At 39.4% G+C, this 15,693-nt stretch overlaps 1 protein-coding gene across 1 annotated transcript; it reads right to left on the bottom strand.

Annotated features, from left to right (window-relative positions):
- Nucleotides 1-2,396: 2,396 nt before the first annotated feature.
- Nucleotides 2,397-14,191, bottom strand: gnat1.L (guanine nucleotide binding protein (G protein), alpha transducing activity polypeptide 1 L homeolog). The gene is given in 11 exon segments (NM_001090561.1): nt 2,397-2,717; nt 2,747-3,054; nt 3,099-3,941; nt 4,446-4,640; nt 4,733-4,886; nt 5,881-6,010; nt 6,739-6,867; nt 7,780-7,937; nt 8,453-8,594; nt 10,131-10,173; nt 13,961-14,191. Coding segments are annotated over 8 exon segments (1,053 nt in total). The 5' UTR covers nt 14,067-14,191; the 3' UTR covers nt 2,397-2,717; nt 2,747-3,054; nt 3,099-3,941; nt 4,446-4,449.
- Between the last annotated feature and the right edge of the window lie 1,502 nt (nt 14,192-15,693).

Here is a 15,693-nt window from a genome sequence, read left to right as displayed (position 1 = left end):
CCAATGTGATGCCCTATTTTGGTGGCTGCACCACACCCGTTAGCAAATAGAAGTATATTCTGAAATGAACTGGTTATACTACTTGGTCTACTTCTGCCACTTCCCCTAAATATCTCAGCTGTTGGTAGGAAGCTGGGAATTGTGGTTCAACACAAATTGGGGTGTAGCATGCTAAATATCACCAGTAGGAAAGTCACATGTGAGGAAGGGAAGCAAGCTACAGATTTGTGCTTTAAGGAGAGTGATCCTGCTGGAACTTCTACAACGTGGAGTTTCTCCAGACTCAAAGTAAGTTGCTTAATAGCATGCAGGGGTGATTATAAGAAGTCTGCTGCGCTATGAAATCTGTGTGATTTTGTTTTGGAGGGATCACAAGTGGAGCAGCAGGACTGATTCACCCACCACTGCACTTATACTTTGTGTTCATCTGGAAGAGTCTCCAACATATTGAATATCTCACGCACACATAAGTGACAAGAGAACTGTGGGAACTTTTAACATCGAAGAAGTAACTTTGGTATATGTATGAAGCATTGAAAGGAGCGCTGTTTAACTCTTTCCTTTAGCTATTCTATTACTGAGGTATATTGGTACATTATATATTTTGAGAGTATAAGCAAACATGTTGTCTATTAAAGAGGGGAGCTAACTCACTTCTTAGAAAATTTTGTGTCCCACTCTGGGAAAAAAAGTAAAATTTATATGAGCTTCCACTCATGGAAATAATAAACTTCCTAAATATAGTCAGTTAGAGATTCTGTCTAAACTTCAGTATCCCCCTCTCATAAATCTCGCTCTTTCCATGCAGGAATCAAATTCAGATGAATTTGAATTTGTGTGTGTTCCTTTCGCCTAGAACAGTGATCCCCAACCAGTGGCTCATGAGCAACAACTCATGATCCCCTTGGATTTTGCTCTCAGTGGCATCAAAGCAGGTGCTTATTTTTGAATTCCTGGCTTGGAGGCAAGTTTTAGTTACATTGAAAACATGTGTACTGCCAAACAGAGCCTCCTGCAGGCTGTCAGTCTACACAAGACTACCAGTCAACCAAAGATTTTATTTGACATTGTATTGTAGTGGAGCAGGCACTAATGGAACAAATGTTCCAAACAGACGTGTAAAAAACATGTTGTTTATTTGGTACACAAAGGCACAGCCTAAGCTAGCCTAAGCCTAAACTACATTTGTTTTACACATCTGTCTGGAAGATTGTTCCATGAGTGCCTGCTCCACTACAATATGGTTAGCTGAAGGTTCAGGGCAATGCACCTGTACCTCTTCCAACACTGAGTTAATACCTTGAGCCCTCTCCTTTGTATACCTTATTGACTTTTTTCACACATGTGTGGCTCCCTAACTCTTTTTACATTTGAATATAACTCACGGTTAAAAAAGGTTGGGACGCCTGGCCTAGACAAGACAACTGTCTTTTAAAATAACCAACTCTGACACAGCTACATGTAAAGAGACAAATAACTGAATGGGGAAAAGGGCAGAGTAACGTCTCAGATCATTATATTTGTGAATTCCCCTTTAACTGATATGAAAATAATCTTATTTTTATGTTATTTGTGCACGTGCTTCTATATGCCATACCACTAATGTACTGCACTATGTAATATTATGGCACTTTATGAAAACTTGTTTTATTATTAACAACAATAATTATAATGCAGATTCGTCATTTTAAAGTTGATTTTTTACATTTTTATCACTGGGACTTTAGCACCTAATGCTAATTGCTCAGGGTCCATATATAAATAACCTGGAAGTGTCTATTGCTAGGACCAACCTGCAATGGAAAGGCTATCAGAATGTAGACCAACCTGGAGCCAAGCAGAGAATTAGGGGAGTATTAGAGAACTGGGCCAAGCTATGCGTGTAAAATGTTTCTATATCCCAGGAAGTTCACACATCCAACTTAATCATATTTTATAGTATTGCCACTTTGGGCAAGTGAGTTGTGTTTGGGTTTTCCATGTCTACATAAGTCTATATTCTAAATAATACTTAGTGTTGCTTTGTGCATGGAATTGGCAGGTTGTGCATAAACAACACATTTTAGGCCTAATTATTCTCTTTTAGGCCTAAAAAGGAGAGTAACTTCAGGTGTTGAGATTTCAATATTGATTTATATAGTGCTATCTGTGTACATAATGCTCTGCAGAATGGTGCTCATTTTGGATGGCACAAAGAGGGGGCCCTGTAGGCTATGAAGTTTATCATCACCAATAGGCAAACAATACAAGTGGAGTTGACTTTGCTGATAGTTGTTCTTTGCGGCCTGCTTGTTTATAAGCCCACGCATAGTGTACCTGCTAATGGTTTTATTCCATGCCAATACCCAACTATGCTGTTGATAGGATAGTTCAGCAATGATAGGACAAGCATGTTGTGACATCATTCAGCCTAACGGCATTTAATGTATCGAAAGCCTGGTAAAGAGCAGCTACATTCTATCTGTACAATTGTAGATGGGAACAGTTAGGGATAAGTAGGAGCACAGTTACAAAAAAAAAAAATGCATTTAGTACTGAAACCCTACAGAAGTAGCAGAGGGTTTGACACCCTCTTACTGATCTGCAGATGCATCCAATGAACATGTGGGATTTTTTTTAATTTTCTTGGGGAAGCTGGACAAACTAGTATAAGATGTTATTTTAGGGTCTGAATAAATATATATATATATATATATATATATATATATATATATATACAGTATATATACAGTATATATACAGTATATATATATATATATATATATATATATATATATATATATATATATATATATATATATATATATATATATGTATATATGTAAAGCTATCCATATTCTGAGAATATACACAACATTGCAATATGCGAGGCTGGTTGTGTTGCCTTTCAGTTGACTGTGGCTGGACAAAACCAACTTGACTTTATATCACGTTCTCCTGTGGTTTCAAAATAGCAGATTCCTGAGGAGGAAAGGAAAATGACTCCCAACTGACTTGACAAAAGAAAGATTCTCATTACATTATGGACACCTCTACATATATATATATATATATATATATATATATATATATATATATATATATATATATATATATATACACATTAGGTTAGGCCTCTTTATTAAAGCCCAGGTGATTAAGCCATGGGATGGGGACTTTTTTTTTAAAGTTATAAATATCACGTTTGTATAAAAGAAGGGGTTAAATTATCAATTTCTATGAAAGTGGGGCAGAAATGAAAGTGAGCTTCTCTCCAAGAATTGAGCCCCATCTTCCAATTGCCAAATACTGCCCAATGTGAGAATTAAAGGTTCACATCTGGGGAAGTTCTCCTGCCTGCTAAAAAAAAGTGCATTATAAACAGACTGGCAATTCTCCCCACTTTGATATGCTCCTTTAACCACTACGTTCCTAAAACCAGAGCCCTTCACCCCATCATAACCAACAGCTGCACAACTACTAGACTGAGTCAAAGTGTTACCTGCATCTGGAATATCTCTTATAAGGTGCAGCCAGTTAGCCCTCGCCTGCCTAAATAACCAGTAGTTGGGAAACATTATAGACATCTCTGAGAAGGGGTTTTCTGAAATGGAGTTTGATTTTCAATTTTGAACCTATAAAAGTTCTCTTTCACTGAGGTCTCGTTTATATCCAGTGCTTTAATTTACTTTACTTAGTTCTCTAAAATATAATTTCTCTGGCTTTTTAAAACCATGCGAGGAGGCAAATTATTAGGACTGTCATGGGTCCTCTATGGGTGCTTAGGGTTCCTTTATATGGGTGTGAAGGAACTGTGTACAATAGTCTGGTGTCACTCCTCTGTCAGCTGGAGGTGGGGGCCCCACAAGGGTAGCAGCAATGCTCCATCGATGAGTTGCTCACCATTGGGTGATGGGGTAAAGGGCTGAGGATAGAGTCACCATGGTAAATGCTGTAGCAGTCTGCAGGGAGAAAATAGAAATGCAAATCAGAATAGCAATAAAGACAATTGGGAGAGAATAAAGTAGAATATTAGCATATTAATCCAAACTCTTCTTTCATTCAGATCTAAACAAATTGAAAAAACGGCATAACATCTGTTGCCTTCCTTTGCTGGGGACATTAAAGTCACATGACAGTCAGGGTTGGGCTTTGTTTGAATCCTACAAGAAGCTCAGGCAAATACCAGCCCAAATCCTTGATTCCATACTTCCCTAGCCATTATACCTTCATTGAGTTAATGACTTATCAAGATTTTATGTTCATTTAATCTGTCATGTGATGAGTAATGTACCATTTTGTGTTTTTTTTTTAAGATCAAATTCAGATTGAATAATGAAGACTAGTACTGGAAATGGATTTAAACTGCAGGCCTCCATCCCAACCCTTCAGGTCCTTGTTGTTGCAGTTATTAAGCTTCTACAATCAAAATTTGTAGAAGGCCTATCAATAAGTGTGGTTCATACCTCCTTAGAACAGACCACAGTCCTTCAAATTCTCCTTGATGATAATGTCTGTGACTGCATCAAACACAAACTTAACGTTCTCCGTGTCAGTGGCGCAAGTCATGTGACTGTAAATCTCCTTGATATCTCGTCGCATGTTCAGTTCCAGGAACTGTGTCTTGATGTAATTTCCTGCATCCTCATATGTGTTGGGCCCTGTGTTAAAGTACAGAGAACAATCAAGAACACATATATTAGATAACGTTGATGTGTCGGTTATGTGTAATGTCCTTGGCCATTGCTCTCACCGTCATAGTCTGGGAAGCAGATGCTCAGATGGGCCTTCTTGATCTTCTCTGTGAAGACATCCTTCTTATTAAGGAAGAGTACGATGGACGTTGTGGCGAAGTAACGATGGTTGCAGATACTGTTAAAAAGGTGCAGACTTTCATGCATACGATTCTGTGATAAAAATAAAAAGATAAATATTTAGAAAAGAATACAACATGCTATTGACCATATAAAACATAACCAAGATAGTATTTATTGTTAGCCTATGTATTTCCTTGCTCTTAGAATGTTTTAAATAGCATGTCTGCACAGTTTTCCATTCATCCTTTTCATTTTAATGTGTCAGGCTGTAAGGAGGTGAAATAAAGATATATGTAATTTGTAAGTAGTTTGGGCAATATTACAGTTCAGCCAGCAGGTAGCTCCAACCCTTAAGGTTGGCTTGGAGGGAAATTCTCCTTCAGGAACCTATATAAGGGAGCAAAGGAACAGGGAACTTCCTCTTTGGCCTAAAAACATCAAGCAGGCGGGACTGAAACCCGTTGTGGCCAGACTAGATGGGATGGGGATCTAGTAAACTAGGGACTAGTAAATGGATAGAGGTACAGAGGTTAGTCAGCAAAGACATCCTGTTGCTCTGACGAGGAGTGAGTATTTTGAGGTAGAGCCTTGGCCGAATGTGTGCCAGATAGGGACTGAGAGTTCAGGAATATGTTAGCGAGAACCTATGGGAGCTGTAGTGTGGAAGCTCAAAGGAAGCTTGTGAACTGTATGTTGGGCACACCAGAGGAGTAGATGTAGGTTTTATTGGGAGAGAAGGCCCCCTGAACAGGTTATGGCACTCTGCTCATGGAGGCTTTATGAAAGGAATGCTGTATGTATGACAGAATAAGAGAGAATTATTGGAAATAGTGTTAACTGTGTAATTGGTATACTTTGAGCCTGCAATCAGAGCCCCAGTCTGTAACCTGCCTCTGCTGTCCAATAAAAGTGTACCCTGGTTTATCGCAATGCTGTGTCTCATGCCTATTTCTTGCACTGAAGTCTAAACTTGACTTCTTGCACTAAACAGGTAACTCAATTACAAAGAAAGCTCTTTTTTAATGAATTGCACATTATGCCTACCAAACCCTATTGAAACCAGCCAGGCCTTAGTTGAACTTACCACTTCATCGTCCTCAACCAAAACCATATCGTATGCACTCAGTGCAGCAATGAAGATGATGCAGGTTACGCCCTCAAAGCAATGAATCCACTTTTTACGTTCAGAGCGCTGTCCCCCCACATCAAACATCCTGTGAGCAAAAAAACAGTGTCTTAGACCAAAGATGGAAGTATTACAAACAGCAATATTTATCTACCTGCCAGAAATAACTGAATTGAAGAGGGTATGAACGAAACTAAAAGAAAGGAGATGTAATAACAGCAGATCCATGGAGAATAATACTATGCACTTACATTTCTATTATTACATCTATTTTAAAGGTTATAGAAGAAACAAATTCTATAGCAGCGGTTCCCAAACAGTGGGGTGCAGTAGCTGGGAGCTCAACACATAGGCCAGTAAAGGTGAGATTGGGGTTAATGCATATTTGATGTAGGGATGCTCCGAATCCACTATTTTAGGATTCGGCTGAATCCCCAATCCAGGGTCAGGGGCAGATTTGGGCCGGATCTGGGGTGGCGGGACCCACAAGAGCCGGGGCTCACTGGGTTTCTACCAAATCCTGAACCGAATCCGAACTGGTATGGTGGGGGAAGAGAACCACACGCACAGCACATTGTTACAATGTTTTTGACCTCCTTGTTTGTGTGATGAAAAGTCATGTGATTTTTCAAATTCGGTTCAGCCAGGCACTTGGATTTGGTGGAATCTGAATCCTGCTGAAAAAGGCTGAATTTTGGCCGAATCCCGAACTGAATCCTGGATTTGTGCATGTATGGATGCAAGAACTCCAACCATTAACTATTAACAGATGTATTTGATCCCAGCAGAGAATCAGCAGAAGAACTTCAGTAGTACCTAAAGTTGAGATCCTTTAAGCCAAACTGTGTCTCAATGATACCCGTGGTCTTCACTCGAGATCTCAGCACATCCTGCTCAGTTGGGACATACCCAGGAATCACCAGCCTGTCCAGGTCATTCAGGTAACTGACAACCAAACAAAATACAGAACATTTAGCTTGCCACTCTTTATGTTTATGGTCAATTTCCATAATTATACTGTATACAGGTACCGTTTCAGTCATTCTAGGACCCTTTTTAAAGGACTAAAACAAATGGATTCTGTTATCTAAAATAAAGTCACAAATAAAGCTGGACTGACAACGGTTTAAATATATATATATCTGATTCTAATGCCAAGATAAGTATCCAAATCTAAACTTGCTGCCTCCTTTCTGATGCTTTCAATAGAAATATACTTTTGGCCAGTGATTGTCACACTTCTCACAACGTAACATTGGTTGCAGCCAGCTAAGTTATGAGTTTTATGACCAAATTGATCGTTATGGGCTTATTTAACATGCAAGAGTGCAGGAGCATTTTCTCTTATACATAGTAGTGGAAGCCAGCACATTTTTTGACTTGACAGAAGCATTCTATATACAAAACAAAGCCGTCTAGTTTTGCCTGCTGGATAATGTCGTTCTGCCAAGGTCATTCTGTAATGCACCTGGTGTAATAGAAACACTGCCGCCTATATAGAAATATACAGGAAAGGAGCATTCTGTATATAGGACTTTTGCCTTTAATTAATTAATTTAATTAAGGAAAATCAGAAACTAAAAAAATGCTAGATTGCCATCATTAGCCCTTTGATATTTGTATTTTTTCTGTTTTCCGTTTGGAAGGTTTAACCTTGGAAAAGCAAGTTGCAGGTAAAATAAGATCCTACAAGAAATCTGAATGAATCAGAGAAAAGTAAGTATAGGACTGGCCAGACCAGGAATTGCTTTGACATAGATGACCAATATAATATATTGTAATATGCAGACAATGCTGCTGGCTAAAACTGGCAAAGCCACAAAAAAAAAAGTGCAGGAAGACAAAATATTTTCTTACTATCCAGCAGAGTCATTGAGCTGATATTCAGATGCACGGTCAAAGCATGCCTGGATACCCGTGTCTTTCCATAGGCGCCCAATGATATCGGACATCTCCTTTGGCATGCTGCCTTCATCAATGGTATCTGCCAGGTGCATGAGCTTCCGAGCATCATCCTGAGGATTAACATAAATGTCTCAGTGAGTGCTGGGAAATGTCAACAAGAGCAGTTACTTTGTATAGTAAATCATCAGGTTATTTATTAGGTTGATAAAATTTTCCAATAAATTGAGGGACACAGTGTATATATCAGTGCACACTTCTTATAGCTGATTAAATAATTTTGTCGGCTGTAGTTGCCCACCATTCAAGCATAATTGCTTGAGGGAAAGTTGTGCTTGGTGCAATGGCATCTGATGTGGGATGAGTCAAGATGCTTGGTGTCAAAATGATGTCTGTTTGTTAGTCTTTGGGCACAAGTACACTGCATTATTGCTGCAGCCAGCTTTGGGCGCCCTGGGGCTACAAATACTTTCCAGGTGGTAGAGCTCCGGGGGGTTCCTATATGTCAATAGATGCACTTGGGAGTGCTGATAAATGGCCTCTCTTCTTTCTATAGTTACCTCTTTCTAAACTTGTGTGCTAGTGCATATCTAATTATTTTGTGAAAAGATATTCATAAAGTTCTCACCTGCCTTGCTGGGTCCCCAAACTGGATGTTGAGTGTATTCATGGCTTTCACAATAGCAATCATGGACTGTAGTGTGTTCCCATAAATAATTGCAATAAACTCCAAGCATTCCTCAACGGAGTACCCATCCTGGTGAATAATTCTGGTCAGAGAAAACAATGCATCAGACGGGTAGCAACAATTGTTGGCACCATCCTAATGGCGGATATTTAGCACATAGGAACAAGCATGCTGGCTATACAGGAGAGGGAACTGGTGTTGAATTTGCTAAATGTAGAGCATTTGTGTAGCAGGATGGGAATGTTTGAATTGTGAGGATTGATAGAAGCATTGTAGCATATTTGATATGCAAAAGGTGAATCTGTAACTGAAGCAAATTAGTAAAGGCACCCTAAGTATCCCTAAACATTTGCAACTATGTTATATATATATATATATATATATATATATATATATATATATATATATATATATATATATATATATATACTAGTTCTTGTGGACGCACACCTTCAGCCAGATCAAAACCCGGGTGCTAGTCAAGGTAGGTTAAATGTAGATAAGCAAATAGACAGCACTCCAAGGAATATTCACCAGGGTAATATATTCGAAAGAAGTTTTATTGAATCCGACGTTTCAGCTCTATTGCAGAGCTTTCATCAGGGAAGGGAAAACAGAGAATGGTGTCCAGTGAGGGGTTTAAAAACGCTATTTTGGCGCCAATGAACGTTGCTAGGCAACCAAAACAACATAGGACTGTGCGGAAAGTGTCAGTGCCAAACAAGCTTATACATGGTGACCTACTCCTCTGTAGCACAATCTCAAGTCTCCCAGCTAAGTGTCAGCTGAATTTTGTGGCCAGAAAGCGACAGCTGCTACAATGGATGTACAGTGGGCGTGGTTAGCGCCCCGTCCATGGTGCTGTATTGGTGGGCGGTGTCCATGACACAGAGGTTCGGTGGGCGGAGCGGCTGTCGAGGTGTAAACAGTCACACCCCCCCATCTCCACGCGCAGCGCCCCTAGCAACACTCGGTGTCAAGCTAGAGGGTGCTAGACAGGGAAGCTGCGCAGCCAGTCAGCAATACCGCCGACATGCTGACGCTGCCATCGGACTGTCTGTACCAATTTTTAGCGCGGAAGATCTAGGGCAGCGTTTTTAAACCCCTCACTGGACACCATTCTCTGTTTTCCCTTCCCTGATGAAAGCTCTGCAATAGAGCTGAAACGTCGGATTCAATAAAACTTCTTTCGAATATATTACCCTGGTGAATATTCCTTGGAGTGCTGTCTATTTGCTTATCTATATATATATATATATATATATATATATATATATATATATATATATATATATATATATATATATATATATATATATATATATATACCAATTATTCAGAGACCAGCACTATTGTATATACGTAATTACCGTGCACCCCTCACTTTGCTGAAATTATTTGCCTTGGAGTGCGGATACTCACTTGGAAGGATATATATATATATATATATATACATTATTTATGGCTGTGTATATTGTAGTGGAAAATGCTTGAGCTTGGTGCAAAGTAAAGGCTGTTTGTGCACAGGTTTCCTACATATGGCATCTTTATTGTGTGGCAGATGGGAGTACATGTGGCAGTTGTGTGAAAGGGAATGTGGAGCTGTAGTTGAACTTACTTCATCTGTTTTACAATGGTGCTTTTTCCAGACTCACCCGCTCCTGTAACCAAAAGAAAAAATAGGTGTAATTGTAAAATAGGCAAAGGGAGAAAAGACATGGGCTTAGCAATTAGGTACAAGCAGCAAGTTTTTTTCCTGCAGAACTATTTCTATGCAGTGGAATAGTTAATAGAAATTTTATGGGGCAGATTATATCAAGATGTCAAGCAGTCTGTGGAACCCATATTCAGACTGGGGGTGGGAGCAAAAAATTCTTGGACATCCACATCCAGCCAACAGGCCTCTAGTTGGATAGATTTTGTAGCATGTAGGCTTCTAGAATGGGAGCTCTGAAAAAAAATTGCTGTAGGCCCCAGTAACATTTAGCTAAGCCACTACTGTAGACTAGATAAGACTGCTCTCTTCTACTAATAACAGCCATTGATTATGATTTTCTCTACCTCTGGTGGACCACCCTATTCATTGATCTTGAATGCTGAGTTCTATTGAGCCATAGACCTATTTTCAACAAACCCAAGGGAACGTTGCTATTGATATCTACCTCAAAAATCGGTGGTATTTGGGCATAAGATACAAAGAAGAGACATTTATCTCCACTGGAAGTTCGACAGTGGGCTTTTCTGCTCTGTCAACATTATGGAGCAAATATAACTGAGGGATACACAATAATAGTGTCCTTGTCTAATAGGAAACCACATATATATTTTTAGTTTATTTATGAAAATATCTTAATATTTGTTATGTGTAACTAGAGCAGAACAATTGCTCACCTACTGCACAGAGTAACCTCTACCAACTGTAACAGGACATGTAACTAAATACTTTTTACATCACCATATTGGTCATAAGAAAGGGAGTTACAATTAAACTCTTCTTATGGAGGCTTTGTTACAATTAATTTTATTAACGTGGTACTAGTATAATGTTAAGCCATATTTATAATTATTTATATATGAGAACATGTCGCAATAGGGACATGTTGCACTAGTATCTAGGGGCACCAAAGCAATTCTTTTTTGTAACTTATATTTTTATTTGTTTTTACCAATTTTTGTTTTTCATTCACATTGAAAGATACATATGTCATGTTTTAAACCATGCATTGAACACGTGTTGTTACACAATTTCGAATAAAACATATCTTAAAATTCTTTTGTAAGTTTTGTGTCAATTGGCAGCAAACTTCCTCGAAAAAAGCTGCAAGATTTTACATTACAGTCCATCTACATTGATAGCATAACTACAGGGTTATCAAAACTTTTCAGTCCCCCTTGAAAACCAACATGTGGGCAGGGCCCACTTTGAAGTCCAACATTTGGGCTGGGCCCATTTGAAGTTTTGGCCTGAGAACCCCTGAACTTAAGAAATGGGTACAATTATAGTAAAATCTCAGAATATCAGTCAATCAGACAAAGTTTCAAGAATATCTTGGACAGCAAATATATATTCAACCCAAATTGTATCCTAATTGATAGTAAAACTGTCAATTTGTATCAATGTATGTATCAATGTCAATCAATGAGAGCAGATGACCATTCTTCCCAACTCTCACCCTAACTGACCTTTAGTTTGAACACCCCACTGCTCCACTATTATAGAGTGTTGTAACTGGTATCTGAGTCACAGAGATAATTTACTGGTCTCAGAGCAATGAACCTGATTACAGAACAATATACCTGGAAGCTGAGTAATATGAGACTATAAATGGATGCAGATTACAAGCTAGTCTCCACCATTGGCTGGGGGGAGTGGGGTGGCTTTTTCACATTTTACAGGTATCTGTTAGAGCAGGGATCCCCAACCTTTTGAACCCATGAGCAACATTCAGAAGTAAAAGGAGTTGGGGAGCAACACAAGCATGAAAATGTTCTTGGGGTGCCAAATAAGGGCTGTGATTGGCTATTTGGTAGCCCCTATGTGGATTGTCAACCTACATTGAGGCTCTGTTTGGTAGTGCACATGGTTTTTATACAACCAAAACTTGCCTCCAAGCCTGGAATTCAAAAATAAGCTCCTGCTTTGAGGCCATTGGGAGCAACATCCAAGGGGTTGGAGAGCAACATGTTGCTCATGAGCTACTGGTTGGGGATCATTGTGTTAGAGGCTTAATAAAATAGAAGCAGTAACACTGTACCTAACCTGGTTTTATAGGTATCATCTAGGACACAATCTGATCACATTATCTAAGGGAAAATGCAGTTTAAACCCTGTACCGGTTTAATATATGTTAATTATGCTGCTAATAGTGATGCTTATAATTATGTGTGAACAGTAGGATCTCCACAAAATCTAAAGTTATAGACCCCCTTCTGTGTCAGATGGTATTGTGACACTAATTTGTATTTGTATCTGCAGTATGTACAGATGGCACACTGTCTGTGTTCCTTTGGGATTACCAAACCGACCTTGTACCTTCTCAAGGTGTAATGATTAAGCCTCCTTTTCTAAGGTCTGGGCAGCTTTAATGAGATAAGACCCAGAGCTGGGATCAGCTGTTAGAACTTGATCTCTCTTCTCATCACTTTCATTCTATTTATGTTTAACTTAGATATTACTCTGTTATCTGAACATCCTCTTTTAGGAGTTGGTAGAGTTGAAAATAACATACAGTTTACAGGTATTATTTTAAATGACATTTATCTGAAGTATCTGAGGTTTAAGAGCAGATTGGAAGGAAGGGAGTCATTTGAGGTCCAAACCAAGCCTTATATTTTGTTTTTGCAATGGACCATATGTATGAGAGCATTGCATGTATGATGGAATATACTACAGTGTGTAAATGTAGAGCCCTAGACAGGTTCAGGCAGACAGGAAAGGATGAGACACAGTGACCAAATTGTTTAGTCATTTTCCAGCATCATCTGCCACGATGTCCAGCACACTAAATTACCCTGCATATCTTGCACATTGTGCCCTGATAACCAAGCAAGGAGAGCCACATGGCTTTAAGTGTTCCACCTAACCATATCAAAAGCCTAAGGATTCAGCCATATCCAAAATCTTGCAAAAAGTGCTGGGATTCAGCTGAATCCTGAACAGAATCCTGAACAGAATCCTGGATTTGGTTCATCCCCAATTGCAATGTATACTTTTATGGGCAGGCCTACAGACTAAGAAAACCATTGACATCTGTCTTGTATATTTGTGGTTCTTCCCAGATTCCAATAGTGCAGGCACAAATGTGGGCATTTTAGTGGGGAAATTAATGACTGTCCCAATCTTATATTTGCATTGCATTACTCATGTTAATTGTCCATATTATCAAATAAAATGCAATGGCTTTACTCTCCATCGCAACGTGGGGCAACCCCTAGAAACCAATCAGAACTAGCCTACAACACCAGAGACAGAGTAAAGGAATGTAATGTAATGTAATAATTCACTAAGTTGGTGCCATTGTATGCCTTTATTAAATAATAGTATACTATAAAGGGCTCTGTTCCTTTCTTCCTTCCTAATGCATTATTTTTTAGAATATTCCCTTTTTTGTGACAAAAAGGCTGACAGGCTATTTCTACAAACGGATTGTATCTAATTGATGTCTTTTTTCCAGCAGAAGCCCTCTAATTGATGTCACTCCCTACAAAGAGAGGGGCTTTAGCCAGTTACTTTCTGCCAAATGAAGTTCTCTAATTGATCTTGCTTTCTTTTTTTCTCCTCTGCCCTGACCTTTTCTTTCCCATTCCCTCATCTGATTCTCCATCACTGTACTGTTTCCTGTCTGGGAATAGTCTGTTGTGGCCAACAAGAGAAGAACATGAAAGATCTCTTAACAAGCTGACCAGCGGTACTTTGTTCTGTTAGTTATGATGAGCGTGGTTACTCACCCAAGAGGAGCAGTTTGACAGTCCTTGCATCTTTATCGGCATCTTCCTTTAGCTTCTTTTCTAACTCCCGAGAGTGCTTCTCTTCAGCACTGGCTCCAGCCCCCATATTCCCGTATATAAAGTGCTGGGCAAGAGAGAGATGGCTGAACCTAACCTCCTGGTTTCCTTAAAGAGGGGGCAATTCCAAACAAGGGAAGGGGAGCTGATGTGGTCCCTGCAGTCTGGTTGTTTGACCACCACTTAGAGTGCTCTGCCCCCTCTCCCAAAGCTGATCTGCTCTAATTCCCAAAAGGGTTTTACAGATCCAAGTGGTCAGATGACCTACTTTGGCCTATTGGGTGCAAGGACAGGTATAGGGGCTGAGCAGGTGTGGGAGATGCTGAGCTCAGCGGAAGTTTATTGCCTATGAGAGATGTGTATCCTTATCCACAGAATAGGTTTATCTTAAATCTGTGTAAATGCTGAGTCCAGAGAGGAGAGATTTGTGCTAAGCCATCTCTATCCTGTAAAAAGAGCTCACCAACACTAGTAGCATTTGTTCTCAGACACACTGCTTGCCCTTTTCAACCAGAAACAAGCACAGCACTAGTAATGAGCGAAAAAAATAGACTTCAATGCATTACAGCGAATTTTCGCGTATCTTAGGCGAAGTGAAACGAGTCAGATTAGCCCATCACTACAGAGCACAGCTATAGTTTCAGAAGTTGGATCTTTTATGAAATAAAATATAGATGTGAGTTAATATTAAACCAATGCACATAGTCATTTAAGGTACAGCAAAGATATAGGTTACATGTATGCATTTAACTGAGTATGTGACTGTATGTATCCACATGTATGAAAGTCACACACATTTGGTTTGAGTATCTTTAATTAAAAAGGCCTCTGCTTATGTAATGCAAAACTCATATAGTCCTACCATTGCCACGTTTAACTCTGTTTTTATGTTTGCCCCTGTACAGCATGAGGTTTCTTTCTTGTAAATGCCCATGCTGATCATGATGATGCACATGTTCTATAAATAGACAAAGAAACCTCCCATAGGGACCTATACTCATTGCATTTAATCAGGGGATCTCACATTTTGTACCCAGATTTAGCTATGCTGCCGAGGAAAAACACAGTAATGATAAAGGACATTAAGGTATATCATGCTTTAAGGCAGTGATCTACAGACTGTGGCTCGTAGGCATCCTGTTGCTTTCCAACCCATTGGATGTTGCTCCCAGTGGCCTCAAAGCAGGTTCTTGCTTTTGAATTCCTGACTTGAAGGCAAGCATTAAGCTGGCCATAGACGCAAAGAGACCATTGCTTGAAATTATGGTTTGTATGATTTTAGTATTGTGTGTGGTGTCCCAACATTTTTCTTACCATCACGATTGAGGGGGAAGGGGAGGGGGACATGGACAGAGAGGGGGAGATGAGCAGGGGCTCCCTGTTTGTAAATCTGGGCTGAGCCACATTCAAATATAAAGAGAGTTGGGGAGCAACACAAGCATGAAAAAGGTTCCTGTGTGTACCAAGTAAGGGCTGAGATTGGCTATTTGGTAGCCCCCGTAATAATCAGGTGCACGTCATTCGTTGTCCACTCCAACCGACTTTGAATATCCAAACAAACTGTAGCAGACAGCACCATCAAAGATTTCTGTTAAAAAGCCTTTATTTTGCTATTTTTTGCTTTATGATCTGGACAGTTACAACGTTTCACTGGAATTCAAAAAGAAGCTCTTGCT

Source organism: Xenopus laevis, chromosome 4L, assembly GCF_017654675.1.
Source record: "Xenopus laevis strain J_2021 chromosome 4L, Xenopus_laevis_v10.1, whole genome shotgun sequence".
In the NCBI taxonomy this organism is placed as follows: domain Eukaryota; kingdom Metazoa; phylum Chordata; class Amphibia; order Anura; family Pipidae; genus Xenopus; species Xenopus laevis.
This window is presented reverse-complemented; position numbering and strand designations above follow the sequence as displayed.